Raw genomic sequence first — 23,257 nt, 5'->3', positions numbered from 1 at the left:
ATTTAAAACCAGAGAAACTGGAATACTTTGCTCAATCTGACCTGAAGAACGTCAAATGAACAGCAATAGACTTCAACTTCAAATCAACTCTGAGCAGGTATATATAGCGTGCCATGTCAGCCAGCATGCTTTCACAAAGCTTTCAGCTGAGTGTTTCCTGCATTCTTTCTCCAGCAAAGTATAAATAACAGCTATTGTCTCCTGGAGTAAATCAAACATCCACTAAAAGCCTGTCGTTCTGTTGTTCAGCCGTAAGTAGGCTGCAAACAAAGCGCAGGAACAAGTGCACTCTACTCACTCCTGGGAGGCAAGGTGTGTGTGTGTGTGTGTGTGTGTGTGTGTGTGTGTGTGTGTGTGTGTGTGTGTGTGTGTGTGTGTGTGTGTGTGTGTGTGTGTGTGTGTGTGTGTGTGTGTGTGTGTGTGTGTGTGTGTGTGTGTGTGTGTGTGTGTGTGTGTGTGTGTGTGTGTGTGTGTGTGTGTAAAATATAGCACCATGCATTCCCAAAGAGCTCTTCACAGCCATTTTAAGCCTCCTTTGTTCAAACAGTGGGCAGTGTGCAAAGCTGCCAATAACTTGTCAGGGCAAGGAGGGGAAGCACTTGGAAACAGTTTGCTGGACTAATTCTCAGGATAGAGGAGTGACGGTGAGACAATGGCCGACTGACAGCTGAACAGCACTTTGTGAGGAGGGGAACTGCAGTGTGGTTGGAACGGATTATTCACAGAAAGGCCAGGTAACCACGAGGGGAAAGAGAACTTTGAATTTAGCAAAACACTGATGCAGAAACCTTGTAGATTACACTTGATTGAAAAATGTGTGGCTTTTACTTGAAGTGTTTGAACTCTTTTTTAAAGCTGGTAATTAGATCTTAACCTTTGGAGTTAAGTGTCTGAAGTATCTCCACTACGGCTGCAACTAAGGATTATTTGTATTAACAATATGTCTATTTTTTCAGATTCTACGGCTGAAATTGACGTTATTAATAATCAACGTATCACCAATGATTTCAATGCATTACATGGAGGAAAGATTGGGAGAAAATAATAGGGAAAAAGTCTATGCCTGATTTGTGGTGTTACAAGAGGCATCGTCTTCTAAGTTCAAATCAAATGAAAGCAACTCAGCTAAAGACAACTACACGTATTGCGGTGTTCTTAATCCTCACCACTTACGCAGTCACCACTTACGCAGTCACCCCTTACGCAGTCACCACTTACACAGTCACCCCTTACGCAGTCACCACTTACACAGTCACCCCTTACGCAGTCACCACTTACACAGTCACCCCTTACGCAGTCACCACTTACACAGTCACCCCTTACGCAGTCACCACTTACACAGTCCCCACTTACACAGTCCCCACTTACACAGTCCCCACTTACACAGTCACCACTTACGCAGTCCCCACTTACACAGTCACCCCTTACTCAGTCACCCCTTACACAGTCACCACTTACACAGTCACCCCTTACGCAGTCACCACTTACACAGTCCCCACTTACACAGTCCCCACTTACACAGTCACCACTTACACAGTCACCCCTTACGCAGTCACCACTTACACAGTCACCCCTTACGCAGTCACCACTTACACAGTCCCCACTTACACAGTCCCCACTTACACAGTCCCCACTTACACAGTCACCACTTACACAGTCCCCACTTACACAGTCACCACTTACACAGTCACCACTTACGCAGTCACCCCTTACGCAGTCACCCCTTACGCAGTCCCCATGTCTCAGAAACAGTGAATTCATGGCGGTATTCATCGGGGATAACAAGTCAGAAACGACTACATCCCTTGGTGTCTGATTTTGTGTGTGGCATGCAAACATTTCTTTATCATCATTATTGTCAATTGTATTGAAAGGCTAAATGGCAACAAACATGTGTTATTAGAAATGTCTGGATGACATAAGTCAGAAACACCCACAGATAGAATCTAATTCTACAAATAGTATAATATTATTAAAAACAGAGCAGCCAAATCTTAATATGCAACTGTCCAGAAATAAAGGCTCTAAACACAATTAATAGATGGGCAAAAAAAAGCCATCATATAATAATTAAGAAGCTAACGTGTTTGTGCATGCCTGCATTTTGCCTAAAGAAAAAGCCATTTCTATAAGACCGTGACATCCAGCAGCAGTTGGCATTTCATTAAACTTGTTTATGTAAGTAACTGTCAGTTTTACCTGGCTTGGTTTAGTCCCTGTTCCCGAGCTGGCTACTGGAGGAGAGCTATTAGAGTCTTCTTCTATGGTGGTGACAATCACTTCCCTAAACTCCTCTATAGTCTGGCAAACCTCGAGCACCTGCAGCACTTCCTTCTCCTCGGCATCCATCACCGTTGGCCACTCCATCCTGAAATCTTCAAGCGCTAAACTTTAGCTCAATCCCGTTCTCTCAAACATCGCCTCTGTGCTGCTTTCCTTCCTCCGATCCATCCCAGAGTGTGTGTGCGCGTGTGTGTGTGTGTGTGTGTGTGTGTGTGTGTGTGTGTGTGTGTGTGTGTGTGTGTGTGTGTGTGTGTGTGTAACCTCCCTGACTCTCTCCTGATCTTCAGCCCAGCCCCTCTTTATCCGTCTTTATATAGAAATCTCTCCCAGCATGCCTCAGGAGGTATCGTATGGGACTGTGCGCTCACTTGCCACATAATGTCAGGGGCTTTATGGAGAAGGGCACAGAGCGATGGAGCGCGGGGAGAGAGGAAGAAGAGGGATGAGATGATCACATGGGATGTCCTGACAGCAGGGGGGATGAGAGGACAGAGAGATGGAGGGGGGAGCAGAGGAGGGAGGGGAAAAGGAAAGGAGGAATACAGTAAATAAAGTCCAGAGAGGAGAGTAAACAAAAGCAATTAGGTGCCATCGCTGTACTCCAAATATGTTTTTCCCATCATCATCCTCCTCTTCCTCCTCTCTCCCTCCCTCCCTCCCTCCCCCCTTCCTTTTATCCGTCTCCCCCTGAAGGCATCCTCTCTAATTCTCTTCCTCATTCTCCGCTCGCCTCTTGCCTCAGCGCCACTCTCCGTCAATTGCTTCTGACCCAGTGAGCACTGTGGTGTCATGGTGCTGCATGTGTGTGTGTGTGTGTGTGTGTGTGTGTGTGTGTGTGTGTGTGTGAGATCGGAAAAAGGTTAGACAAAACCTGTTCATCCAACCGACTGATCAGAAGTCGAACACAACAACCTGGGTCTGACTATCTTCTCTCTTGTGGTCCAAAACACACACCAGTGACCCACACTGTTGCACTGGGTTCCATTTCTTCCATTACCATGAACACACACACTGTTTGTTTGCAATGCAATCCGACACACCACAGTTCTGCTCTCATTAATAATCCCTAGAGCTCCACATGTGGATTAATCCGCAGCTTAAAATAACCAATGCAATAAATGCATGCTTAAAACAATGGTGCCTAGTTGTTTCTGAAAAGTATATCTTGAATATATAAATGTTTGAAGATATTGAGAGATAGACATTGTTGACTTAGGTCTCTTCATGGGATTTGTTTACAATGAGAAAACAATATGTAAGCCCTCGAATCAGGATTTAAAACTCGTCAAAATTGGGGTGAAATTCATCAATTTCTAATCGTAGTAGCATGTCCATGCTTTAGGCCAATAGCAAGCCAATTGCAATCTATTATGTAACCTTGTCTGTCAGTTTCCAAAGAGGAATGGTTACCAGACACTCGAAATATGTCTGAGTGAACATATTCTCCTATTAGCAACAAAGCTAACATGCTACAGAGAGGTTAGCTCAGGGCAGTTAGCACTGATAGCTTTTCCTTATGGGAGATATATTGTGAGTGGCTAGTGCTAGCATGTTCCTGGCACACAACACACACACACACACACACACACACACACACACACACACACACACACACACACACACACACACACACACACACACACACACACACACACACACACACACACACACACACACACACACACACACACACACACACACACACACACACACACACACACACACACACACACACACACACACACACACACACACACACACACACACACACACACACACACAGCGAGGGGGAATACATGGAGCTCTCAAAGGACCCGGGAAGAACTCACCCCAGGGAAGAGGTGCCAAACACGAGAGCTCAGCGCCTTCCAAGACATGGCCGTGGAGATGTGGACCAAACTACCAGTGCTGGGGTCTGCCGGGGAATGCCATGAGTGCTACTGCTACCATACAGAGGGTCCGGCTTGAGAGCGCCAGCAGCTGAGAGTACAAAGCAGCTTTTATTGGGTTTAATGAATTGAGCTGAAGGGAGGACGAGCAAGGTGAAACAATGGGAGGTTTAAAAAGGTGTGAGTGAGGGGAGCCGAGGGAGGACATGGAAGAGGATTTCAGGTAGTATGAGAAAAATAAAGAGCTTGTTGAACATTAAAGCATGGAGACATGTTGAGTAGAGACACAAGATACATATTAACCTGAAAATGAGCACAATGTGTCCTCTTTAAAAGTCGTACATTTGGTCCATGTTACTTCATTTTGACATTTCAGTATTTACTTCCCAGGCAGCAGGCCTCTTCCATCTTCAAAGTGCGATGAACATCTACAAATAAACCTGGCTCTACTTTCTCTCTCTCCACTTGTTGGTATATGAAGGCGCTAATTCTCAAAGAATGCTTCATGGTTTAAACATATCACATTCCTCCTGTTCGACATGCCATGCTACATTGACCTGAGCTACTCCAATACACCTCGCACTATTCAGTTCCTTACAACAATAACAGCAGGGTAAATTCAGCCAATTACTGCCATTGTCTGTTCACTTATAGAAGTTCCATACCTCAGTGCAGGCTAATTCGTCTCCATTGGTCTTTACCATCACCCAGCTAGCAAAATACAGAAGACATGGACATGCCAGAGACATTAACTGACAGCACTGGTTCCAACCTGAAGGTGTTACTGCCGAAGCAGCAATTAAAGAGTATTTCTCACATTCACACAGACAGCCTGGAGCTTTGGCCTCCCTCCTGAAATTGTAGCAACCTGCTCGAAGGGTTCTGTTCAAACATATCAAGCAATCGAAGAACAGTATGATAAGCTGCATTTACAAGCAGTGTTGAAATCCCATTTCAAGTACAAAGTTGGCTCCAAAAAGCTTTGCAGTTTATAGCCAAGTTAAAAAGTCTTCAACACTAAGAGATTGGAGACGGAGCCTAGCTTAGCATGAAGACAGGAAACGGAAGGGAACAGCTAGCTCTATTTAAAATAATCAAGTGTAAAAGTCATGTGGCTTCTTCGAATCTCTGCTGGTTCCTCGATCATTGGCCGGATCTAAGTGTTGCCAATAACCCCATGTAAAATGAAGACCTTTTTTTATTTGACAGATTATTACACAAAGATAAATAGTTTAAGAGGTGCCTGCAGCTGGACTCTGCTATTTGTTTCCCCCTGATTGCAGTCTTTCAGGCTTAGCTAAATTGTTGGCTCCAGCTTCATACGCAGAGCACAGACATGAGGCAAGAGAATACATATCATTTCCCAAGATCCGGAGCAATTTCTATGAATGTGATTTGATAAAAAAAGTACACATGCAAACACCATCCCTCGACACTAAACATTTCTTCGGTTTGGTGTTAATCTCGAATCTCTGGTCGTGTTTTTCGACACATTTCCCATGTAACACGAGCCGCTCCTCGTCTTTTATCATTTCCTGTGGTGAGGCATCACAGACACATCGCAGTCATGAGAAACTTTTTTTTTTGGTGCCGGATTGTGAGGACATCCCTGCCTGGAGCGATGTGCTGCTCTGTCAGCCAGCGCTCTGATTAAGTCCCAGCAGTGGAGTAATGAGCGCTGCACAGTTAGACTCTGGGACTCACACACAGAATATTCACAGGCGGGAGCGTATACGCGAGGCCTTAGCACACACGCAGACACACGGGGATTTGCACTGAGCCTCTCTCAGTAGAATTGGTGGGCCTGATTACTCAAACTAAAGCCAACACCCCCGCCCCGTCAGAGGCACCGCTGCAGGCCACGGCATGAATAAGACATGAACAGCTAAATACTGAAGAGGGCTGTGCTCTGTGGAAAATCCTGTCATGTGTTCAAATTAAACACAAAAAAACAGTCACACATACACGGCAATGCTTACGAGGGCTGCCACAAGGGAACGGGAGCGCCAAGTAGGTCAGTGACGGATGGTGAACGTCTGGGTGCATGTTTTCCCTTTAGCTGGTTAAGCCCAACACTTGACTTGAAGTTGTTTGGGTCATTCTCGGGTTAGCCAAGGCTGTCTGTGTGCTAACATCGCTTTTATTATTATGCATTTAAAGTGTTAAAAGTCCTGCTTGAAGCTCTCCTCCTCTCATCTGTCTGACAGCATCTGCACAGGGCTGTAAACTGAGGCAATAAACATGGGAACTAGCACAAACCACGTTGAGCACCTGTAGCATCCCCGTGCAATAAGCACCTACAAGTGTTTACAGTCGCAGACCCCAGCAATTAGACCAAACCCCTGACTCAGAAGTAACCCTGCAGCTCACCACAACATTTCACACAAGCAGGACACAATGTATTGATTTATAACCTTGGTCTACAAATAAAGCTGAATGGACCGTAACATCACCAGATATGCTGAATGTAATATTATCCTAATTTATATTGATATACTGTAAGAATGTAAGAAATACTGTGTATTATTTTGATCGCCCTAAAAAGACTTTATTTTTAATTGTCTTGTTTCGCTATTCAGCTGATATTTGGGAAGAAACTACTAGTACTTTGCACAACTCGTCAAAACACAGATAGATAAGGTTTACCCGAACAATACCATTACAAATTGGCAACTACTCATTTTATTTCACCGCGGCTGTTTTGGCCAAGAACTCTTGTATCCCTCGAGTGCTACCAGGAAGTTCACGTCTCGACATGCCAACCTGCTCAGCTAACACAGTGCTATCTGATCAACATGTTCAGTTTGTGTTGCCTTTTATCTAAGTAACAAAATCCCAGAGCAGTTATATAAAAATCCAAATGATTCAACAGACGAAACCATCCTGACGAAGCTCATGGCCTTAGATTATTCTGTAAAGTACATGAAGAGTGCTAAAAAAAGTTTTGACTTTTGCTAAAATGCCCCTACACATTTAGACAAACAGTACCACTGGGTGCAAGATGTGAACATAATACTAGAGTTGAGTAAAAATGATTTAATAGGACATTTCCTACCATATATTTCTCTGTTATCAAATAATCCATCACATAATCCATTTGTCAGAGTCAGCATGCTTTCTGAGGGTAGACTTTCATTTGACTGACAGTCAGAAACAGCTGAGCTGCTGTTAGTTCTTGGTCCGGTCCATTTTGGCAGGGCCCACCATAACGGACCCCCACCCAGCAGGAAAATAAACAGTTTGCCACTAACAAAAGAGGACGCAATTAAAGTGTGATGAGTAGAGAAGCATCCGTATCCTTTTTCATAGATTTCCACAGTTTTCCAAAAGTGGACCGGTCATTCTGGCTTTTGCCCTCAAATAGCTTCCAACTTGTTTGACCAACAAGTCGCCTTTCCTCTAAATCCCCTGTAAATCAGTAGCAGAGGTATCCTATCTAAAGCAACTTGGTTCCTAAATGGTGAGTGGAAAGGCGTGTGGCGGTGCAGTGGTGCTCAGCCCTACCTGGACCTGCTCCCCCCCCCGGACAGACGAGTCGCCCAGCAGTGGCTCAGCGGGCGGCGAGTTTATCGTTACAGACTTTTCTGAGCGGCTGTCTTTGTTGCGGGACTTGTGGCGATCTCTGTCCCGACTTCGCTCCCTGGAAAACAAGAAGAATTCAGAAAGGGGTTAGGGCTGTTGCCATGCAGAACTACTAACTTTGAAATCAAAGAAATCCAGTATAAACGTCTGGGATTGAGATTTTAAAAATACTTAAAATGATACATTAATTATTAAAATTGACGTAAATTAATCTGATGAGGTTCAACTAATCAACCAAGTTTGAGTAATAACTGTTGTGTAATGTCTTTTGTGGTTTAGTCCAGAGATGCATGCTGAAAGACACACACACACACACACACACACACACACACACACACACACACACACACACACACACACACACACACACACACACACACACACACACACACACACACACACACACACACACACACACACACACACACACACACACACACACACACACACACACACACACACACGATGTGAAAGCGGCTGTTTGAGTCAGATAAGCAGATTGCTGTGTGAAAGAGGAGAAATTAAACTGCTCTTTGTTTCATCCAATTCCCTGAAGCCCAGATGACCTCTGGCCCTCTAAACCCCTCCCTCTACATCCTTCCTCACTACACCCCCCCCCCCCCCATCACTCTCACTACAAGGCCCTGTGTCTCTAACATATGAGCTCCATTAGCCACACTGACCCACTGCACTTACAGCCCTAATCCTGCAAAGAGTGTGTGTGTCTTCATATCCTCCGCCCAGCATCAACACCACCACGTGGCACGGTGCCCACTCTGCAGCTCCCACAGCCTCAGTTAATCCCTCATCTGGCTCCCCCCCCCCCTTCCAGCTGCTGACATCACGGACATACTGTGATACATACAGTACTTTACAGTTAACATCGGACCGAATAGAGACTCCGGAGGCAGGGCTGTCAGATTTCATATAGATACATCCTGTGAAGAGAATAATGGACTAACATATTGGACAGCAGGTGAAAGAGATATCACGGAGGCCTTGTTTACAGCTGCACGCCTGAAGAAGACAAAGGGCATTTCTTGATTGTCTTTGCTAATTGAGTTTCCTGCAGTCTCTCTGCGTAATATTTCATTCGTATTAAGTTATTTAATTGCAAGTGACATAAGAACAAAAGTGTAACACATCTCCTTTCCATAATGCTCTGTCTTTCAAGAGATGAACACAGGCTGTTGTGAAATGTTCTACTTTTTGTTTATTTACACGTCGACCGCAGCACAGCGTTCGAATTAGATTGGTGTTTCCGGCCATGTTACAACTGCAAGTAGCAGAATTTGACGAAATCCGATATGACAATGTTTTGTGTAGCTAATTGCTAGGACTTATGTGTTGTGTTGTTATGTGGTCAAAATGGACGCTGATGAGAGCTGTGGGACTCAACCGATCCATCAAAGCTGAGAACAATGAGCAGGCAATCATTTTCTGTTTGTCTATCGCTACTAGCAACACCTTTCCCATTACACATACTAATCGGCTACAACGTTAATCTAACAACACTGATTAGATCAGCAAGTGTTGATATTGAGTCTGACAAAGCTGAATAAGATCTGGTGCCCGATAACAATAGCCTTTTAGTGAAGTGTACATGACAACCCTGAACGCTACTTTCCCACACAATAACAATTCATAACCATATCTCAGGATATCCTGCCTGCAGGGGTCGCGCAGCATGATTGACAGCTCGTACACTCTCACATTGGATGGATGGAAGGGTGTTAACCTGTCTGCTTCCCGCCTCTGTACTTCCTTCTGAGTGTGGACACCGTTTCCTACCACCGCAATGCTTCAAACGTGCACACAGTGAAAGAAAGCTCATTTTACAATAGCCCGCAGCAACTCCTCTCACTGACAGAGTGACTGACATATTCTGGTCTAGTAAATCCAGGAGATTAGGGCCGTGTAAGCCTTTAAATACATTACAGCCATCATTATTACTTGAAATGTTATTATGGTGATCATCATCAGTGTAAATGGTTTGTGCAGCGGGAGGGATCATCAGTCAAGGGCTGTCACTGATGGTGGGAAGGAGGAGCAGCGAGTGAAAGTTATCAGCAGAATAATAAGCATCTCCGGGGGAAATAAAAGATAAAAGCCAGAAAACTGTATTTAAAATGGACCAAAATAAACGTATTAAAACCGTCTTTGCTAGTCTTTCCATTGTGCTTAGGGAGTTTGAAATACTGAATAAGTAACACATTTGTATTCTTTTAAAATATCCGTTATCCAACACGCTTGTGACACAAAACAGACATGAATACTCTCCTTCAGGCAATAAGAAATGCAAAAACAAATATACATGCTTATTTTAGTGGCAGTTTGTAATTAGACATATCCCACATCCACTTTACAAGACAACCTGTAATGAGGCACACACGCTCCATGTCTAGGCTGGGAACCAGTTGGAAACCACGTGTGGGCCAGGGTTTCCGTTAGCCGGTAATTACCGGTTTTTAGCTGGTAAAATTTATAAAAAACCGGTAAATTCAAAACCTGACGGTCAACATGTCTGGTAATAATTAGGGAGGCTCCGATCGATCGGCCGCCGGTCATTATCGGCCGATATTCACTCTTAATAGTTTGATCGGTGCTCTCTATAAAGGCCGATCAGGAGAGCTGGATCTGATCCATATGGACATAAACGCGAGTGAAGTGTAACCGGACGCGAGAGAGAGATCAGATCAGCTGCTGAGTCTGACCGAGACACGCAGCTCTGCATGAACACCTGAAGCCCCGCCCTCTGTTTAGCGGGCTGCAGGAGCTGCTTGAGAAACTGACCTGCTGTCAGGAGAGAGAGGGGAAAAGAGAGGATCCGTTTCTCCCGTGTTATTATTCAAAGTTGATGTAAACTTCTGAATAATGTACGTTATCTACTACAAGTAGTTTGTTTGAATGTAATAATTATGTTGTTTGTTGTTTGTGGAATCATTTATTGAAAAATGAATCTGAATTTTTCGATCTGTTACGATTATAAACTGAAGCAATATAAAAATGAGCCCCGTGAACTGAGTTTTAAACTGAAGCATATCTGCTCATAGTCCGGTAATTACCTGCTAACGGAAACTCTGCTACACAACTATTATTATTATTATTGAAATATGACCGGTAAGTTTCAAATTAGTCCGGTAAAATAAATTCTGCCCGGACATTTGACCGGCGAGAAAACATCCTAGCGGAAACCCTGGTGTGGGCGTGTCTTTACACACTCGTGATTCACGGGGAAAGTCAGGAGCAGACGGCGAAGGAACACCTGGTTCCTGGAGCGCTGGTCAGACTACGAATGTGAAAAAGACTGTTTACAACTGCATTTTGAAATGGTATATGCACACAGACAGGAAACTCAGGGCCGCAGACCTGTGGTGAGCAGGGAGGGGTTGGAACAGATCGGCCTCTGTCTGCCAGCCCCCCCCGCACCCCCCACACCCCCAGCACGTTTTCTCATTCCCCCTCCAGCATGCTTGTGGGGTGATCGCACTGTGGAAACCTCGCTCCTGGCACCCACACCTCCCCCCCCCCCCACACACACACACACACACACCACCAGCCTTCCCACATCCTCTTCCTGCCTCATTAACATGCAGCCCGGCTCGTTGGTATTCCGACCGCGTGCTGTGCTATGATTTGATTAATGGAATTTGACTTCCAGCGAGGTTCCCCTGAAACGAAGATGGCTTTTTGGAACAGTGAGGATGAGAGGGAGTGGAGTGGGGGGGGGGGGGGCAGAGCGGGGACACAGTCCTGCCAATTAGTCTCTGGAAGCAGTTTGGCTGTAACACCTGAGCACGAGTGCGGTCTCGTTCTCCACCTCTCGCTGATAGCGGGGCGGCTAATGGAGAGCCAACTAGCACGGCACGCCAACTGTCCGAGGATCCATTTGTTCTCCGTGTGTGGCTGGCAGGGCACACACACACACACACACACACACACACACACACACACACACACACACACACACACACACACACACACACACACACACACACACACACACACACACACACACACACACACACACACACACACACACACACACACACACACACACACACACACACACACACACACACACACACACACACACACACACACACACACCTGTGTGACACCCAGCTTTGTGGCACCCGTGTAGCTCCGACTCAGCCAAATGGGTTGAGTCATGAAGCCAAATAGAAAGTGACCAAGCACACACTCGGGGGCCATTTCAAACCGTTAGCTCTCAAGAAATAAAGAGCTCTGTGTCGGGGTTGCTAAAAAAGTTCCTGTCATCGACCTTCATTATCCATTTGTATTTACTCCACAATATATTTAGCTTAATAGGTCCTACAATGAAGTTTAATATTCTTGGTGTTAAAATGTTTACCTCAAAGCGACTGATAAGCTGCATTGTATAAATATAATCAGCCTGTGCCGTCTGGAGTTGATCCATGCTGAGGTGGAGGGGCACTCGTGTGATAAGCAGTCATGTGGCCCGCCTTTCTCTTTAGGGTTAGCCTCCTACAGATAACACGGCAGTAAGGTGACACATTCCTGTGCCTCACGAGGGGTGTGTTCCAAACAAAAGGCTTTCGGAAACCAGAAGTGTTCCCAAGAGAGTCAGTGCAAGGTGGAGGGAAGAGCTGACCTTCATAAAGAGACGGGTTCGAGATAACGAGCATATTCTCCTCAAATACATGCAGTGTTCAATAATCACTCGGCTGTTCACTTTGAAAGTAACAGCAAAGTTAATATAGCTGTTTGAAAAAAAGTGATCTGAAATCAAACAAAATTCCTTGTAAAACATATTTCTTGGCAATAAACCAATAATGACATATTATGGTCGACTCCGAAATGTATATAAAATGCAGGCGGGTCGTCCGTGACCCTCAAATGGAACGAGAAGTGTAAATGAATTAGTTTAAATGACTCACTCCGTCCCATGAGAATTCTGCATGCTGCCCAGTCATTGGAGTTACACCAATCAAAAGAACCAATGTTCCACATGAGCAGCTCATAAGAGATTTGCAATTTCATAACCATTTAAATACTCCGAATTGGCAGAGTGGAGGAGCCAAGCTTTAGGAAAGTTTCAGGATTGAATCAGACTGACCCAATACCAAACTACTATGCTCCTTGTAGGAACCCAATTCTGAGATTAAAACCACATTCTTTGGATTAACACAAAAAGACTACCAACTATTGTATTAATCCATTCTATGAAACATCCAAAACTGGCCATCACAACACTTGGGATGGGAATCAGTGTAATATCCTTAATTATTAAAAAGACTGCTCTCTTGTGTTTGAGTCTCTCGCTCACTTGGAACTGAACATGGTCTTTAGGGAACAGAAGGAAATCCCACATGCAAATAAAGAAACCCGTGTCATCGGCGTGTATCGTTGCAGCTTTTGGCAGGAAACAGAGCTGCGGCTCTGCCATCACTGAAGAGCCAGGAGGATTCTTTAGTGGAAGTCTCCTGGACACTAGTCTAGGGTTGTTTGACGGGGGGGGGGGGGGGGGGGGCAAAAGCCAGCTGGAAACAACTCCAAAACCCTGTCTGTCAGTGAACACCTCAGCCTGTCCAATTCTATTCTGACAAATGATGATGTTTCATGACTTTGAAGTAAACACTTATGTGACTGTGTGATATGTGGTATGACAATGCGCTGCCATGTGCCTGCATCTGTTCCGGGCTTCCCTGTAATTAGACGACAGCGGTGCAGACCTGTCTCACGCGGGGCACCACACAGCGTCGAAAGACGACCTTCACAGGGCGACGGCAAGATGGTTTCCAAAGCAACAATTTCTTTCCAACATCAAATTAGAGGCCAGCCGGTGGTTTTGGCACAGTCTTGTTAGGAGTGAAGGAGCAAGGGAGGGGGGGGGGGGCGGCGTTTAGCGGAGACCCCCATATGTTCCTACCCAATTCACTGTCAATCACTTGAAAGGCTTCGGGGAAAGAAGTGATAGGAGCCCGCACCGCAGCCACTGCCACGAGGCGACATGACTTTTTCTCATCGTAACTTTCGGCTACATGGGCACATTCCTGCGCGGGGGAATGTGCTTCGAGTGGGGAACAAGTGATACGCCTGCGCCGACCCATCCTCAGAGAGTAGCCAGGAATCCGTTTCAGAAGGGGGGTGGGGGGGGGGGGGGGGGGGGACGCACACACAAGGGGGTCAAGAGCGAACGAGAAAGAGGGCAGCTGCTGAATTCATGTCACGATGATAAGGGAAAGATGAGGGTTAAAGCGTGTAGGACAAACACATGGACGATGGCTTGAGACCGAAAGTCCTTTAACTTGGTGGCTTAAAGAGTGGGAAAACCAAGAGATATATGGTGAAGGAGCGAGAGGGGGGCTTCAATGAGGAGGGAGGGGCCGCTGTGGAACTGGAGCCCCCTGTCATCAGTCAGTGGGCCCTCTTCAGCACCTGTCCCCCGCTGCCTTCCTGAGGCCTGTCAGCCACAGCCATTTCACTGCTGACAGACTAATGCCCCTACACAAGCTGTGGGCTCCAAGCATGCTGCCCGGAGGGGGGGGGGGGGGGAGATAAACTGGTGTTTCTTTAGTCTGTGATGTTTTCTGATCCAGTTTATCCAAACTGGAGGCTGCTTTAGTAATGGAACAATACTATTTGTATCACATGTATAGGACTTCCTGCTTAAAGGAGAACGAGAAGAGTAAATGAAGATGAGGAATTTAGCATCTCTGTTTCTCATGGCATAGGAGGAAGGCTTTGAACGCCAACAACAGGGTCGGATTCTTTTAATGTGGGGTGGCATGTATTAACATGATTTGATGAGCTCGTAGATTGACAGTTTATATGTTTAAATCTGTGCAGAAACAACACTGCACAATTCAATGGTGAAGCATTGAGAGATAGACAACAAAACAAATAAATAGAAAACATGAAACGTATGGCCATATTATAGTATGGGTTATATAGTAATGGTTTTGGTCCAACATTGTGGCATTACATGTTTGCTATTGCAGGTGGTAAGCGTTTAGTGACACTGTGGCAGGGACCCTTTTAGGGAGTAGTTGACGAAGTAGCATTTAGTCTTACCCATGCCTGTGGGACCCCCGGGAGCGTCCGGAGTAGTAGGAATAGCCGGAGTAGGTGGACTCTGTGTCCATGGCGACGCAGTGCTGTCCAGGCAGAGGAGCCTTGTGCGCCGTGCGGTCGAGCTACAGGCGGTCTGATCAGGAGGCTGACAGGGGGGGAGAGCGGTCCGCAGTCAGGCTGGAAAGCGACCCTGGGGGCGCCCGGTGTGGAAACATCAACCTGGAGGGCGAGACGGAGAGGAAATCTGAATTTAAAATGTGAAACGTCAAGGAAACATGCCCACTGGAAGGGCAGGCAAGACCGTGACAGTGTCTGACATCAATCAAGTCTCAAGGTTTAAAGTGCGATGTCCTGGCATCGCACTCGCAGTAACAACACCGTTATATGCAGCTCTCAGGGGGGTACAGCTGAGCGTTCAGCATAAAAGAAACACCGCTACCGTGAAGGAGCAATCTGCTCTTATTCCCACGCGGCTGACAACTGTTGTTCAGAGGCCGTTTAAAGTCTCTGACACACGGAGAACTGTTTAAGCCTGGCACTGACGCGCTCAGAGGAGAGGAGCACAGCGAGAGAGTGGGGGAGATAAAAGCCTTTTTGTCTTACAGGAGCAAGATGGAGGTGTTGCCAGATTGGGAGCAGGGGCGCACAGATAAAGGTGTCCTCGTTCCAACTACATGTGGTTACTTTTCATAAACTGTTGATTGCATCAGTATAATGCATTGCTGCGCTCCGGAGCCCGTCACAGCATGGACCAAGGGCAATTCAGTTTCCACCTCAATGTAAGCTAATGGCTACATGCATGTGTGTAGTCCTGGGCATTTTGTCCTATTTCAAATCATTAAGTACTGTTTTAATCATTTACGGCTGGCTGGTTACAGTGTCGCCAACAGTTACTTCTTCTTTCTCTATTTTATATCTGCAGCAGCATATTGGGGCCATTGTAAGAATAAATACATATGGATTAGAGCAGGGGTGTCAAACTCAAGGCCCGGGGGCCAAATCTGGCCCGCGACTTCATTTCATGTGGCCCCGCAAGAGCTTGCAAAGAATATAATACGTTTATTATACGGTTACATGCCACTTTACAGAAGCAGGTTGCCCATAAACTACATGTCCCACAATGCATCTCGTTTTGTGACATGCGCACTGAAGAGACTCACAATTATTTGCCCTGGACTTCTGCTTTCAGACGTAGTTAATTACTAAGTTATTATCCTATCCGATAATAATCAAATTCAGAGGCAATAATGTAATATAATACATTATATATATTATATATGTATATTTATAGTTACAACCGTGCAACCATAATGTTAATGTGGCCCGCGATGAAATTGAGTTTGACACCCCTGGATTAGAGGTATTATTCCAAGAAAGAAATCAATTTGCATCATGGGTATTTACAATTGGAGGGTGAGCCGTCAACTGTACATCTAAATTGATTGATGCTTTTATCCACTAATCACTGCATTGTTATTAGTGGCTGTTACAGGGGAATTGCTGATTGGACTACATTAAGTCCAATCAAGCTGCATGCTTCCCCCAGAGGGTAATGGTGCAGACGCAGGACCCACTTAAGCGTCAAATTGTTTCTAATAGCAGTAAAAAGCCACGGACTAATACCATGTAGGGTCCCTGGAGCAGGTGGGGGGCTTCCAGACTGCGTTAAGAGGACATGGTGGCTGGAGCAGAGCGCACTTGATTGGCTCGGGTCAGACTAAGTGTGCAGAGATGAATTATGGGACAAAGTCAAAGCTGTTGGAATGAGATACATGTGGCTCAAAAGAGTCCGATTCAAAGTGCACATGTGATTAACTGCACAAAGGGAGAGAAGTGAGTCATGCGTATAGCTTGAGGCAGGCCGTAAACACTCCTATAATACCACACACACACACACACACACACACACACACACACACACACACACACACACACACACACACACACACACACACACACACACACACACACACACACACACACACACACACACACACACACACACACACACACACACACACACACACACACACACTTCCCTGCACATATGGACTCGGATCCAGCGCGCCTACACTTGGCATTACAGTTCCATAAATCCCATGAAGAGGAGGACAGCTGATATGAACCAGAGGGCTCTCCTTTTAAGTGGCAGCATGTTTAAGGGTATCATTCTACAGTATTCGAGTGAACACATCCCTATTGTTCTGCATCTATCATCCAGTGCTTTAAATACTTTCCGATCTCCGCTTTCACACCACCACTTTGTCCGGACATGGTCTAAAGCGGCTCCCAATCCAAACCTGCCCTGAAACTGTCCTTCAGACAGCTTTACTGCCGATTTATGACTCCAGTCGCCCCGCAGGTGGTGAGAAGCGCTCACGAGACATCCCTGCTTATCTGCATTCAGGAAGAAGCGTCCCTTCAGGTTTGGTCCGCACAAGCTGCTATCTTTATCCGGGGGAAACACACTTCACCGGGTCCAGAAATACACTCACAAGACATGTAGTATGAGCCAGTCCTGTGGTGCCGGCACATCTGTGTGTATGTGCAAGTCTGCGTGACTGAAGCGCTTTGAAGGTTGTGCAACGGCTTATTTTGATGTGCTGCTGCTGCTCATCTCGCACAACACGCAGAGTGAAGCAGGGCTTTCCTAAGAACGTGGTTTTACTCTACCGCCGATTACGTCAACCAATGGATGACTCATCCAAGTGTATGAGTGTTAGTGTACTTCTTTCGCCAATGGCATCTCCCGTTTTCCTCCCAGATGTAAAAATGACTAATTACTTTCTTTTTATCTGACTCATGTTCATATGAAAGTCTGACTCAGGGCTCTCAAAGCTCAAATGACCTGTCCACACGTACACATGCAAAGCACAGCACTAACTAGGGATTTGCATGTCTGGGGTCTTTTGATAATGGTTCTGGGTCCGGCCCCTGATACAGCTACAGGTGGTTGGAGAACCAGCTGTTTGCTTCAAAGGGACCAAGATAGAAGTGGCCAGACACTGCAGGAATGTAGCAGATGAATAATGACTGCTACGCAAGCTGGGCGCAATCACAGAGGCATTTCCATCACCTGTTTTAATCCTCTTAGAAGCACGGGCTAAATGAGGGATTACTAGGGTTACACGAGGGCCTGGTCCAGGTTCAGTCAGAGGGCAGCTCAACTCATCGATTATTCCCTCGCTAAATCTGGAGTCTCCCACTTGTTCAGAGACTTCCCGCTGAGCACTACACTCCTCACTAGCACTAGAGGAAGGCTCTGAGGTCTATGTTGAAGCGAAACACGATCCGAGGGCGTTCTCACATGTGGTTTCTCTCTTTGCCGCGCCAGAGAAAATTGGTAAGCGGAACCACTTCAAGTTTAAGGGCCGGTCCGGCGCTCAAACAGGAATCCCAAAACTGTGGTAGGGAGGAGGGGGGGGGCTGGCAGGTTCTTCACAGTAATCTAAGCCCCTCCCCCCCCCCAGCTGAGCCGCCGGCTTGTCTGTTTGTCCTGGCAAACACTGGCAACGAGGAGCGAAGAGGAGGAAGGGCTACAGCGAGCATGAAGGGAAGAGTCTCCCCGTTTTATTCGGTGTGAAAATATGAATCATGTTTAGTAGTACTGTGTGCCAAACGTCAGGACGTGACAACAACTACACATGCCTTTTGAAAACCCACAAGCTAGCAGGTGTAACAACCTGTGCGTAGACTCGAGGAACTCAAGGGTAGACATCCAGAGGCATGACCTGTGAACAAACAGCGGTGCGTAAACAGCCCAAGAATGTACTTTGATGTCGGAGAGAGGAGCTGGAGCAGAGTTACTCCGGAGACACAAGACATCTGCTGTCAGCCGCCGTAAACCCATCCGCTCTGATCCGCTGCACCTATGATACATCAGTCCATCATCAACTGCTTTGACAACCTAAGGCAGTATGTGGTGTACGCGCACAATCAGCATTCATCTCAATGCGTTTTTGGACAATAGGGCTGATTTGGAAAATGTCTGGAGCTTCAAACTGACCTTTCTGAAGCAGTTAGGGAAGGAAGAGTCACGAGCTCCTGGATTGACTGACCCTATAGCACAGGGACACACCTTGAAAGGGAGTCTGTGAAGTCAGTGAACCTCTGCAGACCACTGATTATAGGGTAGAACTTCAAGTGGTAAATTAAGCATCTAATGAACCAGATCAGATGATCCCCTATGTTTTCATTCGTGCCCTCCTTTCAGGCGAGCTGTTCATGCGTTCTTTCCGCAGAGTAAAAGAGAAAAGCCCCCTGCAGCTCATTCACACTCAGCACTGATTCATCCTCAAATCCCTCAGCCTTTTATGGCACACCTTTGATTTCCTACACTGCGTTCTTCACTGATCCGCTATGGAAACAACAGTCTTCAGTAGAATAATCATTTCAACTAAACCACAGCGAAAACAATAAATAAATATTCTGCGATTTGACCTGACTTTTGAAGTAATCTTCTAAAAAAGATCTGTTCATCGTAGAAATGATACATAATTAGAAACTAGCCATACTGACACTTCTCCCCATCGCCTCATCCCACCCTGCGTAACCATGACGCCCTCTGCCTCTATCATCACCGTGATGACACCTCTCCTCTCGCCATAATTGAAGAAAATAAGCTAATGATATCACTTCAGGTCGAGAGGAGGCCACGCGGGGAAATTACAGCCAGACACCTTGGAAGTCCAGTCCGACCGGTCACAAGTCGCTGTCCATGACTGAGCAAATGAGACTCATTAATTCTGAGGAATTCAATCAACATTCCTGAGAGGCATAGTATTTAACCTCTCGGGTCGGAGAAACTGCAGCAGAACCACGAGCTATTATTTATCATTATCATTCCAAGAGGTCGTGGTTATTATATCTGCTTATAAATAGCATCATTAGCATGTCGACTCTGTGCCGTGTTGGTTACACACTGCTGTCTGCGCTCAATATCAGGTCAGGTGATTAACAAACACCTTTATGCTTCGTTCACACTTGGCCTTTACCTGTTGCATTTTTCTGCTGGTGTTACTAGGCAACCACAATGATCTGATCCTGAGTCAGTGAGTAAACGGACTCATGGGTTGTTATCAACCTGGGGTGTTTAAGACCATGGGACCTACTCAGACAGAATAAAGAGAAATGTGGTTGATCCGTCACAACAGAACCGGCCATAGGGCCCCTTTAAGAAGTTTAACTCGTACTGGATGTAAACATGTGTGTAGAAATTGGTTTGTTAGTCACGTGACAAAAATAGGACAAGAAAGGCACCATAGAATGAATTGCATAAAAATAATGCATCATGATGAAAACTAGAGCTGTATTTAGGTAGGCCTTCTTTCACTAGGTATCGCATTACTTTTACAAATTGGATGTTATAACTAGGGTTTCTACAGAGTCTTAATTTCCTGTAACGTGTGGATACATTTGATATACTTTGCCTTGTGAATTATGACTTTTTTGCCGCCACAATTACCTAATAATCTATCGAGCAAGTCACAAGAACATGCTCTTCATAGCTGGAGTGGAATAGCAATGAGTTAAAAGACGACGGCAAGAAACAATTAACTGATATTTCCTATCAAGGGATTAACATTTCTCAACTTTTCCCCTCTAATACAGCACTGAGCACAAGCCAGAGGCTAAGACGTCCGACTGTTGACCTTTCCATGAAATGGAGATAATGTTTATTAGAATCACCATGGCAACACAAAGGCTGTTGTAGTTGACTGACATCTTGCCTTACCAGCTAATGCTGCACTATGCACTGCAGGCAGAAGAGATGTGACTGGAATAACTGTGTCCAACTAAAGTTCATCATGCAGAACATTATTCACCCTGCAACATTAAATGCTTATAACTGATATTAACACACATGCTGTGAGCTCTGTAAGCCAGCAACACACTCGTGTAGCACGCCACGCTCAAACACACCCTCACATCTGAGAGCTCTTGACAGGTGTCATCATCGCCATCGATATTCTCTGCAGCTGTTATGCAAAAAAAATTCTGTTGGGAAAAGTGAATGAGAATCCATAAACTCTCCAACATTAGGCTAATCCAGAACATACATGTCTTCGTGATAATGAGGCTGTTGCATAATTTAAAGAGAGGAAGAACAGTTGTTCATTTAATGTCGGTCTGGCTCTCACAATGTCACACTGCTCCCATGCAGCTTTAGCTAAGACAGCTACAAGGATGTCAGATACAGTGTGCATTCCTACTGCAATGTGATATTTAGTTATAAATACCTTTGTCATCTGTTACAAATATGTTTATTGAGATAATGATAAAACCTTCCTTGTTTTCTGGCATAAGTTGAAAATCTATAGTTACTAAATTTAACTATTTTGACACTGATGCCAAATATTTCATCTCAATGTGATGTTTTGTTCTTACCTCTGTATTATAAAATGGTAAATACAATATATTTTGGTTTTGGACAGTTTGAAAGACAAAACGTATTCTTTTAAAATGTATATTTGGCTTTGGAAGGGCTTATTTCTTCTATCTTGACATTTTGTTGATAAAGCACATGTTAATTGCATAATAATAGTCAAGAACAAATATCATGAGCCCAACACAACACACGTCTATGTAGTCATTTTATTTAAGTTACATTTCTGTCAATTTACATCAGAAGTGGGTCAATAAAACAGAGCAGATATCCAATCTTAACAGTCAAACAAAAAGGAAGAGTTTCATAAGCCTGGACATAGAGGAGCGAATACACGTCTGTCTTCATCTCTAATTTCTCTGTCTGTAGGAGCTCCAGAGCAGGTTTCCCTGCCCAGCCCCCTACCTGTGACCCGTCAGGCAGGCGAACCTAGCGGCAGGAAACTCCCTGGTATCACCGTGGCCTCTGAAGCCCCCCCCCCCATGCACCCCCTAACCTAAATAACCTATATGTGAGGCAGGCTACTTGAAACACCAAACCACGTTATAGCGGTTTTAAACGGGTGTTCCGTGTTTTCTGGATAAATGGCAGTGCTACCATGTATCCCTCCGCGTCAACTCCGCCGCCGCAGGTTACAGTTTACAGCTGAGCTGCGGTGCACCACGGGGGTATTGCGGATCCAGTCAACCCGTATGCAACATAGTTGACTTTTTTACTGTCTCGCAGTGGTTGTCTGACTTTCTGGTTGAAAGAGGAGCCATAAACCGACACACCGACTAACAAACTCGAAACATTAACAAATACGGTTAAGTTCCCCAGTCAGTTTGTGACCGCCGTTTGAGGGCATTCACATGAAGTTGAAAGCATTCCCTTTCATACAGGTAGCAAAGACAGCTAGGGCGTGTTCCCTAGCCTTTCTTTAAAAACACGCTTTCAGACTAACACTGAGCAACAGCCTTTGTTCTGTAGAAATAAAAATAAGAAGGCTCGGTAACCTACAGTTAATAGGCTTTAATAATCAGGACATTATAACACGTAAGACAGAGCTTCACACACTACTGAGTCCGCACTATGATCTGCAGAATACATATGACTGACACTGCGTTATTGGATCATAACTCACCCTTTATCGCTGGAGATATCATTCCAGTGGTTGATCATTTATCCAGAGGTTATTAAATAGTTTGCCCCAGTGCGCACGCTAGGCTGGCTGCAGTAGGAAGCAGCCCTCAGTGACCGGAGGAATCACCCTGGCAGTCAGGAATTTCACAGGGGGCAGTGCTTCAGCATATGGGCTGCAGTGCGGACACATGCCGCTAGGAGGCGTCTATAACACGTGAAGCCACTGCCAATATTACAAACGGGTCTGGTTAATTACAGTAGTGTTTGGTATAGAGGGGCACGAGAGATTCTGTGCGCACCAATACAAGTCCAAATGATGAGTAGTTTGATTTATTTATTTATCATATGTTCTGACTGCATATGGCTACAATAAATGTAATGATACTGCCTTATAATGGATCATCTTTTCCCACAGACCCAGTCCCTCCTCGACTTTTTAAAGAGGTATGGGACACTATTGGACCTAATGTCCATAGAATTATAAATAGCAGCCTAGAGTCCGGTTCTGTGCCAGTTTATTTCAAACAAGCGGTTGTGGCACCCCTGATAAAGAAAACTAATCGGGACACTTCTGTCTTCTCAAATTACAGACCCACCTCGAAGCTTCCTTTTATTTCAAAAATATTGGAGAAAACCGTACTCTTACAGCTGCAGTCTTTTATACATACACACAATATTTTCGATATTTTTCAATCCGGTTTTAAAGCGCTTCACAGTACTGAGTCTGCCCTTCTAAGGGTATTCAATGACCTCCTGGTCACTACAGACTCTGGTGACTCTGCCATCCTTATGCTCTTAGACCTCACAGCTGCCTTTGATACGATTGACCACTCCATCCTTATCTCTCGTCTAGAGCACTGTGTGGGTATCAGGGGCGCTGCCTTAGAGTGGTTCAGGTCCTATCTGTCCCAGAGATCTTTCTCTCTTAGGCTTGGTG

At 45.4% G+C, this 23,257-nt stretch overlaps 1 protein-coding gene across 3 annotated transcripts in view; it reads right to left on the bottom strand.

Annotated features, from left to right (window-relative positions):
• LOC117458258 (vang-like protein 1) overlaps nucleotides 1–22,469 on the bottom strand; it is a 37,836-nt gene extending 15,367 nt beyond the window's left edge. For 2 of the 3 annotated variants that reach the window (XM_034098620.2, XM_034098629.2), the window contains exons 1-3: nucleotides 22,322–22,469; nucleotides 14,814–15,032; nucleotides 7,677–7,812 (exon numbers count right to left, since the gene is read on the bottom strand). In XM_034098620.2, the coding sequence (XP_033954511.1) occupies nucleotides 7,677–7,812; nucleotides 14,814–14,884 (207 nt within the window). In that variant the 5' untranslated portion in view covers nucleotides 14,885–15,032; nucleotides 22,322–22,469. Of the gene's footprint in view, nucleotides 1–4,112; nucleotides 4,296–7,676; nucleotides 7,813–14,813; nucleotides 15,033–22,321 lie in introns of those variants that run through there. The other variant, XM_034098638.2, reaches the window with a different exon arrangement.
• Between the last annotated feature and the right edge of the window lie 788 nt (nucleotides 22,470–23,257).

The sequence above is a fragment of the Pseudochaenichthys georgianus genome, chromosome 2 (assembly GCF_902827115.2).
Source record: "Pseudochaenichthys georgianus chromosome 2, fPseGeo1.2, whole genome shotgun sequence".
Classification (NCBI taxonomy): Eukaryota; Metazoa; Chordata; class Actinopteri; order Perciformes; family Channichthyidae; genus Pseudochaenichthys; species Pseudochaenichthys georgianus.
The sequence above is the reverse complement of the archived record's forward strand: the minus strand, read 5'-3'. Positions and strand labels throughout refer to the sequence as shown.